The 20,065-nt window shown below is 54.0% G+C and overlaps 1 protein-coding gene across 4 annotated transcripts; it reads left to right on the top strand.

The window, feature by feature from the left end:
- Positions 1-340: 340 nt before the first annotated feature.
- On the top strand, positions 341-19,185 carry TCF25 (transcription factor 25). 4 transcript variants are annotated; one of them, XM_035566330.2, is made up of 18 exons: positions 341-533; positions 1,398-1,565; positions 3,476-3,550; positions 5,535-5,659; positions 7,205-7,270; positions 8,371-8,453; positions 9,013-9,143; positions 11,268-11,367; positions 12,584-12,677; positions 13,746-13,838; positions 14,485-14,590; positions 15,006-15,165; positions 16,240-16,327; positions 16,885-17,043; positions 17,510-17,600; positions 17,928-18,007; positions 18,634-18,706; positions 18,940-19,185. In XM_035566330.2, exons 1-18 carry the CDS (start codon positions 375-377, stop codon positions 19,099-19,101), a joined length of 2,013 nt encoding a protein of 670 aa, XP_035422223.1. In that variant the 5' UTR covers positions 341-374; the 3' UTR covers positions 19,102-19,185. The 4 variants fall into 4 exon arrangements, with proteins under 4 accessions (XP_035422223.1, XP_035422222.1, XP_035422221.1 ...); XM_035566329.2 differs by having other exon boundaries at positions 1,398-1,580; XM_035566328.2 differs by having other exon boundaries at positions 17,510-18,007.
- The last annotated feature ends 880 nt before the right edge of the window (positions 19,186-20,065 follow it).

Genomic DNA, 20,065 nt, shown 5'->3' with positions numbered 1-20,065 from the left:
AGACACCTCTATGTCCCCAGACACCCCCACGTCCCGAGACACCCCCGTCCCCAGACACCCCCGTCCCCAGACACCCCTATGTCCCCAGACACCCCCATGTCCCCAGACACCCCCCCATGTGTGTATGTGTGTCCCAGCCCCGTGCCCCCCCCCACGTCCCGGAGCTCCCCATTGCCGCCCCCCCCCGCAGACACCACGGAAAAGCAGCGCCCCCCCCTCCACCCGGGACATATTTCACGCTGGGGCTACGCGGGGGGCGCGAAACAAGTCCCGGGGGCGCGCAGCGCGCCTGCGCGGGATCGGGGACAGGCTGGGAGGCGCGCGCATGCGCATTGCGGGCGGCGCAGGCGCGGTGCGGCCCGGCCGGGGGCTCCATGTCGCGGCGGGCCCTGAGGCGGCTGCGGGGCGAGCAGCGGGGCCAGCAGGAGCCGGGCCTGGGCGAGCTGGGCCCGGCCGCCGGCTCCGAGAGCGGGCAGCAGCGGCCGGAGGGGGTCGTCCGGGGCCGGAGCGGCGTCAGCAACCGCTTCGAGCTGGTGAGGGGCTGAGGGGGGACCGGGGGGACATGGGGGGGCGGGCGGGGGCCTGGAGGGACCGGGGGGGACCGGGGGGGCGCTGAGGGGGCTCGAGGGGGGAGAGGCCGGGGGGTGGCCCAGGGGACGGAGCTCTGGGGAGGGTGCTGGGGGGGCTGCGGGGAAGGAGCTGGGGGTGCTGGGGGGGGTGAGGGGGGTCCGGGAGGCCTGGGATGGAGGTGGGGGGGGAGATGGGGGAGCACAGGGGTGGGCTCGGGGCTGTGCGGCACCGGGGGGTGGTGGGGGCACGGGGCAGGGCTGGGTTGTGCTGAGGGAGCTGGGCTCAGCGCTGGGGTGCTCAGACAGCGGTGACAGTTCTAGTTGGAGCATTGCTGCCCCCACCCTGCCAGCCCCGTGGTGTCCCACTGCTGGTGACCTGATGGTACCGGTGGCTCCCCGGGGTGACAGAGTCCAGTGTTTCCTCTCCGGGCACCTTGGCCAGCCCCAGCGCTTCCCTGAGGCTTGGTTGTGAGAGCATGCACAAGGCTGGCTTTGGAGCCTCTTCCAAGAGGCCAGATGGGCTGTGCGTGTGCTGCCCGTTGCGCTGTGTAGCAGGCAGGTGGTCGTGGCCCTGTGCTCCCCTCTGGCTGGTTGGCAGGTGCTGGGCTGCCCCAGCTGGGTGCTGCGCTTTAAATGAGCGTCTGTGCCCACTCTGTGTGCTGCAGAAGGCAGCTGGGAAGCTGAGCCCTGCTCTGCAGTGCTTTCCTCTGTCGTTTGCAGGTGTGAGTAGAACAGATGCCTGTGCAATCTTGTCCTTGTGGGTGTTGGAGAGGGCAGAGCACGGCTCCGTGCCGCCTGCTGCTGCAGCTCGTTCTTCTGTTTGCACAGATTACCAGTGAAGAACCGGAGGATGACCTCCCATCCAAAGAGGAGCGAGCAGATACCAGGCTCAAAGAGCACGATGTGTCAGAGAGGAACGATGAAGAGTCCGTACCTGAGGAGGCAGAAGGCGATGGGCAGAGGAATGGGGAAGAGGCAGACCGGCCGGACCAAACGGTAACGCAGCTGCAGGTACCTTGCAGTGACAGTTGTTGCCCCACAAGGAGCAGAGAGAAGGTGTTGCATATTCCTGCCTCCGCTCGAGCTGAGCGGCTTTGTTGGTGATAGACAAATGTGTTTCTTGTGCGTGGGCTTTGTCAGAGGCTGAGAACACAGGTGTCGGGGCAGGTATGCTCATGGGGAGCCTAAAACCAAATTGTAAGTAGGTGCAAGTTAACGTCTGGTTGGAAGTGCAGGCTGTCTGTATTCACCCTGTTCACTAGCTGGTAACTTGCTGAGCTCACGTGCCAGGTTTTTAGCTGGGGAGGTAGTGAGCCTGCACCCTAGAGCTCCTTCAGAGAGCGAGAGCAAGGTGCCTGCCTGCCTGCGGCTCCCGCTTGTCCCAGTCCCTGCGTGACCACCGGCTCTGGAGGAGGGTGAGCAGCATGGTGCTGAGGGCCGTGTCTAGGAGCCTGCAGGGTGCGCAGCATCTCTGCGTGGGGCCTGGGGGATATTTCACGGCTTCAGAGGGGAGGCTCCTGTAATGTTTTCTCGAGGAAGACCTTGTGCGATGTTGTTGTGGGCGCTGAGGTTACGTAGAGCACGTGGGAAGGAACGCACTGCTAGGATTCAGGAGCAGAGGTTGCTTCTCCACGCTCTTTGTTGCGCAATTAACATAGTGCTACGCTGTGAGTGGTGCTAGGCTCTTGGGTGAATGCTCAGTGAGCATTTGGTTTTGGGCAAATGATGTAAACGCTTCCAAACAATAAACTAATCGTTGAACTTCTTTCTTTCCTGTAGTATTTTGTTGTCATTTTCTGTTAGGAGTTCCTCCTCTAGTCCGTGTTGGCTCTTAATCATCTCCTCGTATGAGGGGTGCAGAAATACATAAGGAAAGGGACATTTTAAGTAACAATTTGGCACTGCAAGTCCAGTCCGTATCTTACTGGAGGTGAGGGTAGGGGAAGTAAGAGGGAATCAGCCCCTTGGTCTCATCCGTTAGGACCTTGCTTGTGGTGCCTGCGTGCCGGGTGCCTGGCAGCGTGGCTGGAGCAGCGGGGGCTGCTGTCTGGGTGCCCGCAGCCAGTCTGGTGGCTTGGGAGCGTGCTGGACGTGCTGTGTGAGCTTTGCTCAGCCCGTCCCCACGTGAGCAGCGGCTCCAGCGTGACCCTGACCCAGGGAATTTGCTGCGTAAACACTTGGAGCACACCTGGTGCTGCCTTCAGATCTTCCTGAGTGGAAACGTGGGAGCCCTCGGCACGTGTGGAGCTGGACTGGGGCTGCGTGTGCCCCTGGCTCTGAGAGGGGCTGGGGAGTTGTGGAGCAGTCCTGTAGTGCTGAAACTTGGGAGTGTTACCTGTGGAGGGCTGGCGACCCTGGGAAAGTGCATCTTAGCTCTGCGTGCCTTGAGAAAGAGCCAGCATGGGTAGCAGTGCGCATCTTGGGTTGGGGAATGCTGTGCAGCAGCCTGAGCCTCAGCAGCTGCATCTTAACTGAGAGGAGCCTGCATCACACGGTGCTTTCGGGCAGCTGTTGGTTTCTGTGGTAATCGGAGTGGCTGGTGAAACCATTTTGCTTACTTGAAAGACAGGAATACGTTTTATTTTCTAGGGAGTAAAGGAAGGCTGAAACATTTCTTCCAAACCTGGTGTATCTAAATTTTCTTGCTCGAGTTTGTGATCTCAGACGTTAAAATGAAAGTGAGATGAGATTTAACCCTCGCGTTTTTAAACCTTTGGTGCTTGCTTCTATTTTATGCTTGTGTTTTAATTTCCACTTTCTGACAGGCTTGGAAGGATGAATATTGGTTTCATTTGGGGAACCTACTGACATGCTGGTCCCTGTTGGAAATACTGTTCTTCCCCGTGGAGCCTTCCTCCCTGCAGTCGTTGGGTATGCTCTGACGGCCGTTTCATTTATCTTTGCAGCCCGTGTTAAGTAACAAGCCACGGAAGAAAAAAAAGAAGAGGAAAACGAAGAAAGCTGCAGCAGGCGAGACTCTGGTATGTCTGCTTTTCTCCGAGAGATGGTGGCCGTGCTGATTCCTGCCTTGGGGCTGACAAAGCGGTGACACTGGTAGTGGCAGAAAAGATCTTGAGGCAAAAATGCTCCATCTTGTGCTGTACTCATTTAAAGTCATCAAAGGGCAACAACAGCTTTAGACTGCGGTCCCTTAAGCGACCGGGACTAGCGCAGCTCTGCTGCAGACGGCTAGAGCTGAAATCCTCACAGCAGCGTCTCCTTTCATCTCTGCTTTGAGGCCCTGCGCAGGAGGGGGTACTGCAGGACCTGTGAGGGTTTCTGCATTTTCATGATATTTCCTTTGCCCTACTTAGGGAGGAGCTCTGCAGAGCTGTACGAAGCTCCTGCTGCCGGCAGTGATTCACGTTACCTTTGCCTGCTTCTCCGTGCGCCTTCTCTGTAGCTTGCCATCGTACGGCTAAATGCTGACAAGAGCACCCGCTAGTGCCGAGAGCGTTATCAGCAAACGCGTGGCCAAGTGCCCTTCCAGGGGGATGTGCTCCTGTCTTCTCAGGGGTGAAGGGAACGAGGGGACAGTGATTCTCTCTGACTAGGTTGTCTACTCCTAAGTAAGCGTGCCTCAAGAGGAGGGAGAACTTTATCCAGCATCTGTGTGTTGTGGATAAAGCTTGGAGATAAATGGCCAAACTTGAATCTTTTATCTGTATCAGTCTGTTACGCTTGGATACTTTCACTACTTCAGATAGGCTAGGAAGACATTTAATAAAGACTTAATAATAATAATAATTTATGAAATATATCTAAATAATAATTTAGACTTCATTTAATAAAAATGAAGTTCAAGTGAGGAACTTTTGTTTTTTTTTTTTTTGCTAAAGCTTTTAAAGTCTTAACTCGGGGGAGATCCGTGGCTAAACACAGCAGGCCATGGTGTGCTGTGGTGCTGGACAGGCTGTTGTGAGCGTGCCTCCCAGGGAGGTGCGGGCTGGCTGCTGCCTCCCCAGGAGTTCAGCTGGGGACGTAGGGGTGGGTCACTAAGGCAGAGAACCCCACCAGAGAGCCTGCTTCCTCCCCAGCCCAAGGATAATGAGCGAGAGGGTGACATCTGCCAGCCCTAAGCTCTAGGGAGACTTAATTCCTCGATCAAACCAGGCAGTTTGATTCACCAACTGGTGGTAATGCTACCTTTGTTTGATTGCTAAAAACGCAGAGCATTATAAACTTTTCATGAGTCCGCTCCACACAGCGTAGCTATATCTAGTTAAAAAGGCAACCTTGGGATGTTGTTTGGGCGTTGTGAATGGGATTCCGCCTTCCACCCACATGCATCGTGAGGAGGATGCGAAATGGCCACTTAGAAATGTATCACTTGCTATTTGTGGGGAAAATTGAGGGAAATCAGGGTAAAAGTGTTATCCAGCAGCACACATTCAACAATTGTGTATATTCTTCTGGTTGTTAGAAGACTGGAAGGTGACTGCAGTACGTCAGAGCTGGGTTACAAACGTGTACGTTTGCTGCCGTATCACAAGGATCACAGCAGTAAATTAGTGTTTTCATGGAAAGCAGACAGCAAAGGCTGATTATTTAAGTCTTTACCATTAAAATCCGCACCCCAGCTTTTCATGATATTTTAGGAAGTTAGGGTGCAGGAAGTAAACCAGACAAAGCACAGCAAATGCTTTGTAGCAGGGGGCAGACCAGAGACCAGACACGCAAACTTGTGAGCCCTGTACTAGAAAAGACCGCTGTGGCTGGCTCGTTTGGGCTCAGCACGAGGCCAGCAGCAAGCCTGCCTGCTCTTTGTAGTGCCAGATATTTTCAGTATGAGAGTACGTGTGCTCCCGAGGTGGGGTAGCAGCAGGGGGAATAGTGGGGCCGCACCAGTCACACACAGCGTGGAGTTTGGGGTGAGCCAGAGGGCCTGGAGGCAGCTGGGCGACCCTGTGCCTCCGTGACGCGTCCTGTAATTACTGCCTTATCTCCGCATGTGCCTGTCTTAAGGAAGACAATGACCTGGAAGACATCGACAGCTTACTGGAGAAGATTGAGGATACCAATGGGGTACTGCAAGAGACCCAGAGTGGAGTAATTGCTGAGAGCAGGCCTCTGCTCTACGTAGAGCACAGGTAGTGCTTGTTTTCCTTCCTGACTTTGGGTGTGACAGAGGTATTCGTGCTCTGAGGAACGGAAAGGGGAGCCTGTGTAATCTGTCTGTAACTCCAGGATCTTACTCGAAAGGGGCTATGTTGTACACAGCTTCATTTCTAACCATAGCTCTTAAAGCTGTGTTCAGTTTTTCAGTATTCTTTAGAACTTGGAACTCGTATTCTCTACTGTCCCACCTGGTTTGAGTGGACGTCTGGACCAGGCCGACCTCCAGAGGTGCCTTCCAGACTAAAATGTTTGGTAACTGTCAAAAAATCTCCGCAGACCTGCTGAGAGCCACAGCACATAAAGCTTTGAAACCAGCCTAGCTTGGCCACTTGACTGGCTGCGTTCAGGTTGGGTGCTGCAAGCAGCCAGCTCCAGTACAGTAAGTGCTGTGCTTCCAAGGAAGGCTAAACACTACCAGCAGCTAATTTCACCAGGAAAGCTAATTAGACTCATCTAACCTTTCCCCCTTGTGACCATCAACAAAGTGGACTAAGTGCTAAGCACATCTAAGAGCTGGGGGATGAATTGGCCTCACACTGGATGTCTGTAACATCTAAGCCTGTGTCACGCTGTGAAACTTGTCACGGATGGGCCAGCTGCTGTGTCCCTCGTGATTCAGAGCCCCGGGCTGGTGCAGATACTGGCAGATTCTGCTTCTGTAGGAAAAAGAAAGCATTTTAACCTGTAGGGTGGAACAATTTACCACTCAGGTTTTGAAACCTGAAAACACTGCATCAAACAGAGTGGGCGCCCTTTACTAGTTTAGCTTGTTCAGGGACACTGCAGTAAAGGGAGAAATGTTTGCTTACCTACAGATGTTTTCAGGCTTCAGTGACTTCTCTGGTCAGGTGAGCGTTATTCAGACACCTTTGAGAGCTGGATAACCTCCAAGTGGATGAGGGTTGGCGGTGCTGGATGTCAGCTTCCCACTCCCTCTCTTCAATTCCTGCTCACTGGATGGCAGAGAGAAACCCCTCCTAAATACGCCTCCCTTCTCTGGGCCAAATGTTAGATCAAGAAAACTGTAGGTGTTGTCGTGCTTTGATATAAGATGTTTGTATTAAAACAATGTATTTTAAGCCTTGCCAGCCTCCCTGCAGTGGTTAGGGTGCTTGCCCTGAATTGTGGACTGCCACTGCTAGATTCAGCAGAGGGCACCTCATGTTTTCCAGGCACAAAATACCCTGAGCAAGCAGAGGCAGTCCCTGGGAGTATCCAGGCGAGGGCCCAGGCTGCCCTGGAGAGGGCAGCAGCAGTATTCCCCAGCTCATGGTCCTTGGAGCCGAGCACAAAAGAAGTGCGCGTCTGATTGAAGAGGCGCTTGGATGCCTCCGTTTCTGGCCAGTGACCAGGTTCCTCCTGGTGTGTTGTGTCGGACTGGTGGTGTGTGTGTGACAGTTCAGGGGTTTGAGCAGGGACAGTTCATGGTACAGAATGCTTGGCATTGATGAAAAGGACAAGAGTGCAAGACTTTGTTTAACCTTTTTTAAATTTTTGTCTTGTTTCAACCTTCTCAGAAACTTGAATCCAGAGAATGAGTTGAAGAGATACTTCGGGGCTCGTGCTGTTCTTGGTGATCAGAGGTTAGTCCAAAATGTAATAGTAAACCCTTTGAAAGTCTGAGTTGGGGTGTCCATCCTTCCCCTGGCACTGCTTACTGAGCCCCCAATGCTATGCCTGTGCCGGGAACCCAGGGCACCCCAACGTGATCAGGGCATCTTATTTCTTCAGATTATACCTACTACTTCCTTTTTCTCCTGTTGATTTCCCACCCCCTCTTCCCTGCCAAATGCCCTTCTGAAGTCCTTTTGCTCAAATTCTTTGGCTATTGACTCTTTTTTTTCCTCCAACATTTATGGTTGTTACTATTCTGAAGTCTCTGTCTTACAGAATGGACCCTGAATATTTTCCAGGCAGTCTCATGTATTTGCTTACAGGGGCTCAGGGAACCAGCTGCTGCTTAGGTGTAAATCTGTGCAGTTACCCACTGCACTGTCATCAGCTATCCAGAAAATCCTTGCTTTCAGGAGCTGGTTGGAAAATGTGCACATAAGAAGGGTATAAGCTCAGGGCAGTGATGGTGGAAGGGGGAACCCCTGAGAGAGTCTGTGAAAGAATTACACTCCATCAAGGAGAGGTTAAAACAAAAGGTGGTGTTTAGTGCTTGAGGAAAAGAAACAGTCACATCTCCTTACTCAGGAACTTCGTTAGAGTAGCTGTGACTTCCGAATTCCTCTTGCCCTGAACCAATACATTGGTTGCACTTAGGAGTACAGCTTAAACTGAGTCAATGCTTAAAGGCCCTGCTGGGAAGAGAGAGATGAGTCAGAGGGATGTGGGGCTCTCTTAATTGGGCCTGGGAACGTGTTTGAAGCAAACAGGCAGCTGAGAACTTGGCAGGAATGAAAACAGGGAAAGAAGCTATTGAAGTGGAAATGCTGGAGGCACTGGCTGGCCCAAAGAGGAATGGTTAAAGTGAGGAAGAGCCAGAGTGAAGGTATGTTGTGTCTCGAAGGCAAGCAGGTTAAAGCTCTGGGCAAAAGCTCTGTGGCAGGGCTGCAGCTGGGGAAGAAGCTGGATCTCTTTTTTTCCCCAAATCATCTTTTTTTTTTCTGGCAGTTTTTAGCCCTCCTTATTCTGCTAGTGCAGGAAAGCTGTGACCTGTTGTGTTTTTTTCCCTCAGGCCAAGGCAAAGGCAGCGCCAGTACGTCCGCAGCACGTGGCTGACGGTTCCCAAGAACACCTGGCCACGTTACAGCAAAACAGGTGAGGCTTTCCGCGCTGCTTCCCAAAACACTGCGCTGCTGCTGGCCGACCAAGACCGTCGGTCTCGTGCCTGTGTGGCTGCTCCTGCCAGCCTGCCTCTCCTGGAACCTCAGTGCCCAGGAGCTGGAGCAGCTTTCATCAGCTGCCAGGCCAAGGCTTCGCACGGGCTGAGGTAGAAAGGGAACTGCTCGTCAGCTGGTGATGGAAAAGGCCTCCTTTCTCAACAAGGAGGACCCTTTTTGTTGTGTCTTAGTATTTGAGTTCTTTTCTCCCCTTATTGGAGGTAGCAGGTGATGTGTGCTTCCCTTCTTACAATAGCCTTGCTGGACTGTGAGAAGATATCCACGGGGAGAGCAAGTTGCCTGTGCTTCTCGAGTGGGTTTCGGACATTGATTCATGGGAGGAGGGGAAGGGGTGAAATTCCGTGGGAGTTTCTGAACACACATCTGGCTTTGGAGCCAACAATGCGTGCAGTCTTTCTGTGCTGCAAGGAATCAGAAAAGTTTCAGCTGCTCACGCTCACAGGCTCACGGACCCATGTCTCCCATGTGCTCTCCAGGTATTGCCATGCAGCTGGTAGAGACCAGGAGGGGGGTGCAATACTTCACATTCGAGCACCACCGTGAGTACCAGCAAGTGCAGTTCAAGTTCCTGGATGCCGTGGAGTCCATGGACCCCAACAACATTGTGGTATGTTGTGAAATTGGGCTGTCCGTGCTGTTATCTCCTGCTGCTTTCCTGCAACCGGGGAGCAGGGTGATGTGCTCTAGTGCTTATCTTCTGTCAGCCCCGTCTGAGCGGGGTGAGGCAGCGTTGCTTGCTGAGCTCTGCTTTCTCCTCATAAATAAGAAAGTGACCAGCTCGGTGAGAATGAGGTCCAGTCCCTGGTGGCCGAGCCTGGATTGTGCTGCTTGGAGCATGCCAGGTAGCTGGCAGAGGAGCCTGCAGGAACTGGCCGTTGGCTGAAGGAGTAGGAATAAAGCCTCCCTTGTCTCCTCTCTTCAGCTGGGAAAGGGAAAATATTGTATAAGCCCATTTTTAAATGGGACTCTAAACCAACAGTTTTTCTATTTATAAACCCTTGCATGGGTGAAAAAAGTGTGTTTTCCTGGTATTGCAGTAAAACAAGTCTTTGTGCTGAAGTTCTTCACGCATGTTCAAGCTCATTAAAGTCTATGGTAACGCTTAGAGTTTGTAATGATAAGCAACAGAAAAATTTCTCTGCACCCTACTGGACCGTAGCCGAGGTATTTTTGCTCTGAAAAGTGGCCACGTGAGGGCAAATACATGCCCTGGCAAAGTTTCTGAGAGGCCACTGTCTCTTGAAGACAAAGGCCCTTAAAGAGGCCAGTGTTTAGTTCCTTCTGCTTTCCCACCCTCTGCTCGTAGCCACTGCTCTCTGCAGCTCATCAGTTTTGCTTGCTAAGGGATTCACAGTAAAAGATGCAAAGTAGTTGCTGGTCAAGTTTTAGTGGATTAAGAGCATTTTTCCCCTCTCACTATGACCCCAGGTGCTCCATATTTTCCAAAATGAAGGACTAGAAAGGAACGTACAGAAGCCAAGGAGAGGGAAAAATGTCAGACAAAAGGCACCAAGGCACAGGCACTGGGCTGGGACAGCCATGGGTGCGAAGGCTTTACCCTGTAGGTGGGAACGTTGGCCACCACCCTGCAGGTGTACCACTTCTGGAGCCTTTGAAGCTGTACCTTATTTTTAATTCTGGGAGAAACTTGAGGAGATTTGAAGCAGCTTCAGTATTTTCATACTGAAGTTGAGATGTACTTAGAGAAAGTAGTCTGTTTATAATTACTGAATGCTGAGCTCTTTGCGGTATGGTTACACTTGTACTCAGAAGCTTGGAAATCTTTTTGTTTGTTTTTTTTTCTGTCCGTTCCAATTCAGGAGCTGGGTCCTGGGATTGTAATAGGTGTGTGAAATTATCCTCGCGGTGCCCAGAGAAAGCAAAAGCCTGATCGAATGTTCAGACCCTTTTTTAAAAGGGCTGGAGAAGGAAACAAAAATGTCACTTAGGCCTTTTGTCTGCACCTTGGATAGTGTGCGCAGTGCTGTGCCCTCCGCCTCCAAAAGGATGCGGTGGAGCTGGGAGCAACTCAGAGGAGGACGGCAGAGATGAGCAAAGGCCTGGCACAGCCTCTGTGCTGGAACTGCCAGCTTGGCTGGGACAGCGCTGGGAGAGGCACCTGGGGGAGCCGTGACTGAGGTCTGGGAGGGGGAGAGAGCTGCTCCCTGTCCCTTCCAACACGGGGTGAAGCCGGCAGGTTCAGGCTAAAGGAGGTTGGTTGTGTTGTGGCTTTATGCTGTGGCTGTCTGTGTCACAGAGCTGGGTGCTGGAAAGTTACCTGGTCAGCGAGAGAACAAATTCCCAGTTAATTAAGGGCTATTAATATAAGGTGGTGTCTTTGACAGTGGGGGTCCCTGAATCCCTGTAGGATGGAAGTTCAGAGAATGCTGGGAGTCAACACTTGCCGCCTTTCCTAGACATCTGCTTTTGGAGGTATGGCAAGTTGGACCTCTGAAGTGTATGAATGTCCTTATGTTCTTTTAATCCCTGGTTTTAGCCTTTCACATGAGGTGCATCTCAGCCTTGCATTACAGTCTTAGCATTGTTTCTGATGGTGTGGGACAGGATTGCTTCACATTCAGACCCAGGGGCAAGAACAGCCCCTTTCTCTTATGTGCTGTGTCAGGACATTTGCCTTCCTGCCGTGCTTACAGAGCTTGCCTCGTAGGCAAAGTGCACAAGAAACCAGTGATTCGTGCCATCGTGTAATCAAGCTCATGCTCTTCTGTAGCTGCTGCTTCAGATGAACCCGTACCACGTGGACTCCCTTCTGCAGCTCAGCGATGTCTGCCGGATGCAGGAGGATCAGGAGATGGCCCGTGACCTGATAGGTAAGCGCTGAGGTAGGGAGCGGACGTGCTGGGAGGCTGCCGCGATGCCCTGCCAGCATCGGCCCCTCTTGGCTGGCCAGAGCTGGTGAGAGCTTGCGAAGGGTGCGCATGGAAAACACCGGCCTGAACACCCAGCAGGGGCTGCGGAGCAGCGTGGCATCGCACCGCAGGGCAAGGCTTTGCCCAGGTGCTGGAGGGGAAAGGAAGGAAGAGGCGCTGCTGTGGCACCAGTTTGCAGACGTGCACACATACCCAGTGCTGAGCAAGTCGCTGCTGAAAATCACAGCTGAGCAGTTGCTGTGAATTAGCAATCAAAGGCTTCTGGTTTGGTTTTGTTTTCCTTTCAGCAAAGGAGCAGCAAACCAGAAGGGTTTGTTTGGCTCCATGTTTGTGACTTTGCGGCCACGAGCACTCGGCCTCGTGTTACCCTTCAGGCTTGCAGCTTTTGCTGGAGGCTTTTGAGCAGAGCTGGACATGCTTGTCTGCGGCAAAGCACATTAGCTTTCACCTTTAAAAAGAATGAAAGGATTGTCTGGACACGATGGGTGTCATCTGTAGGACGTCCCTTGCAGGAGGAGGGTCTGATTTAGCAGCTACCCCGTACTGCAGTGCAAGGGGACGCTCCAGGAAGCCCACCCCATCCGCAGGGAGCGTGTGTGGCTCTCCAGGCCAGCTGGCTTTGCCTTCCTGTGACCAGCATGCTGCATGTCAGGCTCTTCAAGCACTGCAGGCTGGCGTGATGGGTAGGAGGCATCCTGGGAGATATCCGTCCCTCAGACTGCCGGGAGTCTGAGATGTCTGAGATGAGCTGTTTGGTAACAGGGACATGTGCTGCTCAGCATGGTAGGAGGGGCCAGAGGCTAAGTGAGGACAGGATCTTTGGCTTGCACACGTGAGGACAGTTGTGGCAGAGGCAGCTGTACCAGCCTCAGTCCCAGGCTTCTTCCAGAAGAGTTGCTTTTTGCAACCACAGCTTGATCTAATGCCTGCAAATGGGGGCAGGGCTCGGTTGCCTGGGTATCTGCTGGGACCACGTACTCGGAAGTAGCTTTGCACCTGTCTAGGGTGTGAATAAGCTTTTTTCATGGCCTGTGGGTGCCAGAGCTCTCACTTATCAGTGTTTTCTTGGCCAAATTGCCCCCCATTTTGTGAACGCTGGGGAAGCCTGTGGTGTGGGGATGATGATGTGCCCTGATGGTGTCCGTGCTGTTTGCAGAGCGGGTGCTGTACAGCCTGGAGTGCGCCTTCCACCCCGTCTTCAGCCTCACCAGCGGGAGCTGCAGGCTGGACTACCGGCGGCCGGAGAACAGGTAGGTGGCCGCCTGCCTCCCGCACACCAGCCCGAGGGCACCTGCAGCATCCCCTGGCCTACTTTGGGCATGGAGACCCAGATTCACCACCTCTGCTGCACCAGCCAGTCCTGCAGATGGTGGTGGCTGGGGACCTTGAACGTCCCCTTCTGTCAGAACAAGCTTTGCTGCTCTGCAATCAACGGCAAAGGCCCTTAACGAGGCGAGAGCAGGCAGTGCTTGTGAGGGGGCACTGGGGTACCAGCAGCCCTTGTTCTGCCAGGTCTCTTGTACTGAAATAGACTAAGGTGGTTTTTTTTTTTGCAAAGTATCTTCTTTCCCAAGGGATTTGTTATTGGAGCATTACCTGTTTCTCCCTGTCACATCCCTCTTGTACAATTAGTATCCATTAGCCCAAAGCAGCGCTCATTTTTGTCATAAAAATCTTGATGGTGTGTTTAAGTCTGTGCTTGGTCACTTGTGTACTGTCTGCTCAGCTGCTCTTCCCAGCACTTGTGCTCTTAGAGGCCTGGCTGCTTATGTAATATTGACAGCTCTGCAGCTGCAGGGAAAGGTGACTTTATTCTGGGAATTTTCCAGTCAGCTGACCTAAGTAATCTCTCCCAAATTGCTCTACCTGGAGATTGCTCAGGTTTCCAGCACCCACTCGCTGACAGACTTTGTGCTGTCCGTGACCTGAGCGCTGTGATCTGTATCTCACCCAATTTGGATGTTAGTCCCACCCCAAACATGTCACACGCGCTGCGTCACCGTCCTCATGCAGTGCTGGGGCAGTGGCAGAGGCACAGCTGTGCTAAGCCTGCAGGATGCAGACCTCAGGGATTTCCTTGTTGTTGTTGTCCTGAGTCGTTAGTCCTGGGTTGTGTGTGCACAAGGGGAGCGGAGGTGGAATGGGCCGTGGGTTTGCTGTCCCTATGCTTGCACAAAGGTAGCAAGAGTAAAAAAAAATAATAATAATAATAAACAAGACACAATGAAGATTTGGGCTGATTTGGAGTCCCCGCTCTTGAATGAAACATGCTGTTCTCCCAGTCTGGCTTCTAAAACCCGTTTCTGCTCTCCACACAGGGCTTTCTACCTGGCTCTCTTCAAACACCTGATCTTCCTGGAGAAGAGGGGCTGTCCCCGGACAGCTCTGGAGTTCTGCAAGCTGATTCTGAGGTAGGTGCCCCATGGAGGGCTGCGCCCCCTCTCCTACAGCTGGGAGTCATGGTGCCCACAGGGAATATGCTTTGAGCAACACATGTAACCCTCGTATGCCCAGGCTGGACAGAAAATATTGGAGGAGGTATGATACTGTTCCCAGCCTCAGGAAGGGCTTGTTGCCACTCCTTAAGGATGCAGTCCCACAGGTTAGTTTTGGGCATGTGCTCTTATCTGTATCCTGCTTTGAAGAGAGAGGTGGTTGTTTAGGAGGAGGCTTAATCAGCTGGAACCTGATTGTCCTTTGCTTTTGGCTACCTAGCTGTGGGCCTGGCTGATAACTACAGCAGAGCCTGGAGTCTCTGTGGAGCAGATGCACAACAGTGGCTTCAGCCTGCTTGGTTTGTGTGGCCATTGATCTTCCTCCCGTGTGGCCTCGTGGCAGGCCCGTCACCCCTCTGCAGGGAGTGGAATGGGTGAGGTGTCACACCCCTCTCCCAGCTGTGTGGGGCTATTTGTGTCCCCATTATCTCCGCTTGCTGAGTCATGGCATGACTCTGAGTGCTAGTGGGAAAGTCTTGTTTGACTTAGAAATTGGGGCAGCCACTTCAGCTTTTGTGACGCTTATTTTGGTTCCTCTTGTTGTGCTTGCTTCCCTCTGCAGCCTTGATCCAGAGAACGACCCGCTGTGCGTGCTGCTGATGATTGATTTTCTGTCCCTCCGAGCTAGAGAGTACACCTTCCTGACACGCATGTTCCAGGAGTGGGAGGTGAGTTGCTAGCAGGCCACACCAGCGAGGGGTGAGGCAGAGCTCAGGGACACCTTGCTCCTGGGGCTCTCCCCACCCAGCTGGGCTGGAGGGTGGCAGCTGTGCCACAGATCATGGGGCTTCTGTAACTGGCTCAGCCCTTTGGGGACTGTCTCATGGGCAGGCTGGCATCTGGAGATTGTCAGAACAACCCATGGAGGCTGAGGTGTTCAGCATTAGGTCCTGTTGCAGTCCTGGTACCTACAAACAATTATGTAAACTCAAAGTTGCTTACTCAGTTGTAGGGGCACCAAGCCAGCAGCTGGAAAGTAACAGAATCTACCAAGCAATAAACCCCTCCCTGTGTGCAGCCCAGCCACGTTGAGATCACCGCATAGCATCACTTCTCGATAAATCTCTCTCTCTGATCCTGCAGAGTCACCGGAATTTGTCCCAGCTCCCCAATTTTGCCTTCTCAGTGCCGTTGGCCTATTTCTTCCTGAGCCAGCAGGAGGAGCGCTCGGAGCTGGAGTTAAGCCAAGCCCGGGAGAGAGCTGCCCGGCTCATCCAGCTTGCGCTGATCATGTTCCCAAGCGGTAAGTCTGTCCCCACCGGTAAGTCCGTCCCCGCAGGCTTTGTCGCTCTCTTCATCTGTGAGAGCCAACGCTGGATTCCAAGTAGTCAAATGCAGAAGCAGCAGTTTGCCTACGGGCTGCGAATGGCGTTGGCCTCCGTCCATGTGGGACAGGAACACTGACTCAGAGGGGTGACACAGCTCGGCCGGCCCGCAGCAGGTCGGCTGCTGGAGCCCGCGCTGAACCCACCGCCAGGGCTCAGCCTGCCCTGCACCGTGGCAGGGCCAGGGAGAGAGCGATGGGACCAGGGTGGGAACCAGGGTGGGTACGGAGAGCCATGAGTCCTCCGCGTGTTGGGAGGAGATCAGCAACTGTGCTCTGTGCTGCTCGTCCTCCTCTTTGGCCCTTCGCTGAAGAGAGTCACGGGCATGCAGGCTGGGGGAGGGTGAGAACTAGGTTCTTGGAGCGGGAACATGTTTTACCCTGGGGTTGCCCAGAACAGACAACTAGTCTCTCTTAGCTTTCTCTCCAAGGCACTGCTCTGCTTCAGATGTCCTTTCTACGGGTGCCCATCACTCTTGCTTTTATCCATTTGGTGCTCATGTTCCTGAAAGGAGATACACAGCCCCTCCAGGCCCAGAGGGGACACAGAATGCCAAGGAGGGTGTGTCTTTTAAAGCCAGGAATAACCAGCTTTCGAACAGAGGTTTAGTTTGTGTTGGTTGAAACCATGTTTTTTGCTGCTTGTCACGGTGACTGAAATAAAACCTTTGTTCAAGTTCAAAGGCCAACAGCATTAAGTGCATGAAATTGTACCTTATGTTACTGAGGGGGGAAAAGAAATGTTCTTTTTTATTTACTGTGGATCTGTTTCCATCATCCATCCAGAGATCAAAACACTGCATAACCTCCAGCCGTGAAGCTGGCAGCATCCTTGCATCCTCCTTGCGTCGGTTCTTGTTCAGCGCCCCAGCCTGGTGGGGTGCTCGGCCCCTGGGATGGGGCTGTCTCCCCGCAGCCCTGGCGGTGGTGACTGACCGCTCCCATGGCGCTTCTCAGCAGGCTGAAAGCGAGCTGTGTGACTTTCTCCTGCAGTTCTTATGCCGCTGTTGGATCACTGCAGTGTGCAGCCTGATGCCAGGGTCGCCTCCCATTCCTTTTTTGGGCTGAATGCTCAGATAAGGTAAGACCTGGAGATGTTCTCAGTAAGAGAAGGAATCGATTGTCCTGGTATTGGCGATTTTGCTTGCTCAGGCAGTTAATGGAGTTAAAAAGCTGTAGAGGACAATATTTGCTTTTCATGCTGAGAGGCTGTTAGATGCATTGATAATGGATTCCCATAAAGGCTACCAGATAACTCTAATAGGCCTGCCTCACCTTAATGCGGATGGGTCAGAAGTTCATACTGCAGCTTGTCGGTACATGTAGTCAGAGCGATGCTTTCAGGGCAGGCTGTCTCCTGCCAGTCTGGATTTCCCTGACACGTGGTCCTCCTGAGCACGTGAATGGTCTCCCCCTCGGGTAAAGGCAGAGCAACTTTCATCTCATGGCTCTGCTTATCCCAAAAATAGAAGGAGGCAGAAAGACTGGTGAAGGTAGATGTAAACAGCGGAGCTGGGAGCCTGTGATCCCTCTCTGTGTTCTCACGCGGAAGCACGATGCAGGGACGAGCTCTTTCCAGACAGCATGGGGACCTGCAGGCAGGAGGAGAGTGCCCTGAATAACAACTGTGTCCTTTAGCCAGCCTCCCGCCTTGAACCAGCTGACGTCTCTCTACGTGGGAAGGACTCACTCCCTGTGGAAGGACCCAGCTGTCATGGCTTGGCTGGAGACAAACGTCCACGAGGTGTTACGCATGGTAGACACCAGAGACCCGCTGGTGGAGGAGTCTGAGCTCAAGTGAGTGCAACAGGCAGAGGTGACGGGCTCTCATAAGGGACCTGGGTGCTGAAACACGGGGACAGGTCAGGCTGGGGGGCTCAGCAGATGAGAGAGCAGCTCTGTCCTGGGCAGCAGTGACGCTGGGGCTTGTTCAAAGTGCTTAGAAACACTTTCCATCTCTGAGAAGTGGGAGAGGGAGGCGTTAGTTCTTCTCTTAAACTGGTGTTAGTTTGCTCTGCTGACTTGCAGAGGTAAGAGGCTGGTGAGTGAGCTGTGCAGTGTCCCTGAGCTGCTCTGCTCTTCCGTCTGGAGGTTAGCAGCTGACAAGTGAGCTTGGCTTCACCTTTGGCCAGCTCAGTCTGACCTGGTGGGTCCCGGCAGAGCCAGGGATGAAGCTGACATTGCACCTAGACAAGTGGAGATGAAACGCTGGCTGTGCTGAGGTGTGCTCTGTGCCATCAGCTGTTCCCGCTCCCTGCTTTAGGAGGAAGATGAGATACCAGAGTGCCCCCAGGAATATCTACCGGCATGTCATCCTCTCAGAGATGAAGGAGGCCACGGCAGCTCTGCCTCTGGTGAGGGCCCCCTGGGGGTGCGGATGGTGCTGCTGTCTGCAGAGTGGTTGCACTTGTGTCCTTACTACGCATGCAGATGTTGGGCATGTCTCAAACCACAGCCACCAGAAAGGAAACATCTGCATGACCTCGAAGCATCCTCCCTCTGCGTACAGCTTCCTGAGTGTCCTCAGGATAAGGCGCGCAGCGGCGTGTGCGGGCAGGCTGGGCTGTCGCTGCTGCTTTTCCCAAGACCAAGGCCTGCCCAGCAGGTCCAGCCATCTCCATGCCTTGGTGTTTGTTGCTGGTGGTGCGCAGCCTTCACCTCTCTCTTCTTCCCCTCTGCAGGAGGTGACATCGCAGCCTGTGATGGGGTTTGACCCCCTTCCTCCTCTGGACTCCATCATCTCCTACACTAGACCAGAAAGGTACCTTCTCTGCCCCTGTGCCGGCACAGCTCGCCTCCTCCCAGCATCGACACCTGGCTGCCTCAGCCGGGGTGCAGGGTGCTCAGCACTGGCATCCTCCTCCCTCCGAGGGAGAGCAGCCTGGCTTGGGAGCTTGCCAGCAGGCTCAGCAAACAGGCAGGGCTGGTCCTGCTGCCTCTTGGTGGGGCTGGTGGTGGCCATCGCAGACAGCAGCTAGTCACAGGTGTGGAGGCAAAGCCTGTTTGGGGAAAAAAAACAAACAAAAAAACTTTGTTTCTTAACTGAGGTGGGTTGGGGTAAACACGGATACGATCGCAGCTGTCTGTGGTTGCAAAGACTGTTCAGGTGAGGCTCATACGTGTCTCACACGCTGGCCCAGGTCAGAGGACACAGGGCAATGCTTTTAATGGTTGTTTTGCCCAGGGGCTGGCTAGCTGCTGGCTGCCTGGGGTAAGAAATGCTCATGAATTCCCCAGTACGTCGCTTTGGGAGAGTCTGACTGGCTCAGGGAGGGGCCCTGGTTTGTGTGGTTACCAGCTGCTCTGCCCTGTCTCAGCCCGGGTGAGCACTGGCAGGTCAAGCACAAGCTACCCCCTTAACCGTGGTGTGCAACTTGTGTCTTTCAGAACGAATCATCCATCCAACGAAAGCACTTTATCTCTCTTCTTCCGATCACTGTTGCCAAATTTTAACTTGCAGGTATGTGCAGTCAGCTGCTGCCGGCGAATCGGAGCGCACTTTTGCTTTCAGTACACAAGTTTCTACTGCACAGCCTTTCTGCAAAGGGAGTGGCTCTTGGCATATGCAGTGTGTAAACGTCAGGTTGCAGAACAGCCTGATGCTTTTTGGCAGGCGGCATTGTCTGTGTCCCTGCCTGCTGCAGCCAGGCAGCGAGCTCTCTGCCGGGGTCCTCCAGCTCTGCTCTCTTGCAGGGGGACATCAGGCACGATGGAGATGACGAGGCGGGAGCAGGGCAGGACCTCAACCAGGGGGTGAACAGGCTCATGGCAGCCATGCGGGACATGCTGGCGAACATCCAGTTTCAGGAACCCCCCCGAGACGACAATCCTGAAGGCGACGGGGACTGGGACTGAGCTGAGAGCACGTGTCTCCCACCCTGACCCTGTGTTAATTGTGCCCCAACCCTGTCCCACTCCAATAAAATCATAGAAACCAGACGTGCTGGCTGTCGTTGTGCGGAAAGGGCTGCTGCGAGGGGAGGCTGCCGCTGCTGCGTGAGGCTGAGCGCTGTCTTAAAAGGGCAGGGCTAATAATCTGCAGCAGTTTAGGCCCCTTCTGGGCCCCTGCAAACACAGTTAATGCCCAATTCCCTGGGCTCTCTCTTCTCAAGCCCTGTGCTTAATGGTCGTAGCCTTTTCTTCCTGCTGTCTCCTTGTCCTTTGTGCTTCCTCCAGGCTGAAGGCGCCTTCCCTGCGGCGGGGTGGGGGCGGCTGCCCTGCAAGCTCCCTCGGGGCTGGGAGGGACTGGGCTGTGTCCTTGCTCCTCGCAGTTCCCTGTGATCTGCCCTGGAGCTGGAGCTCTCCCGGTGTCTGCTGGGGGTGGGTGGGGAGCGGCTCCTCTTGCGCTGCAGCCATTGATGCTGCTGGGAGCGGAGAGGATCCCCCTCCCCTCTTTTTTTTTTCTTTTCCCCACCAGCTTCCCTTGTTTCCCTACCTTCAAGTGGGGCACAAAACAGTGCAGAGGCAGGAATGAGGTCAGCGGCACCATAAAAGCCTTAGCTCATCGCTGCTGCCCACAAAGCTCTTTCATTTCTGCTGTGTAACGGTGTGCGTGGCTCCAGTGCTGAGCCAGGCTGCGCTGCCCGGAACAAATCCCCCTCCTCCCACTGTGGCCATGCTGCAGCCGGGCTCCCTGCAGGCTGAGCTTCCCGCCTGGGGCTGGCCCTGGCCCCATCCTGCCCCTGGCACATCCCTGCAGGAGCTGAGCCCCGGCTGCGCCCCGCGCTCGCGGTGCTCGGAGCTGCAGACTCGGCATTTTGCAGCTCTGCTCCCAAAGCCTGTGTTGACAAAGCCAGAATTCACCACGCGTACCGGGCGG

This window comes from Cygnus atratus, chromosome 12, assembly GCF_013377495.2.
Source record: "Cygnus atratus isolate AKBS03 ecotype Queensland, Australia chromosome 12, CAtr_DNAZoo_HiC_assembly, whole genome shotgun sequence".
Taxonomy (NCBI): Eukaryota; Metazoa; Chordata; class Aves; order Anseriformes; family Anatidae; genus Cygnus; species Cygnus atratus.
The sequence above is the reverse complement of the archived record's forward strand: the minus strand, read 5'-3'. Positions and strand labels throughout refer to the sequence as shown.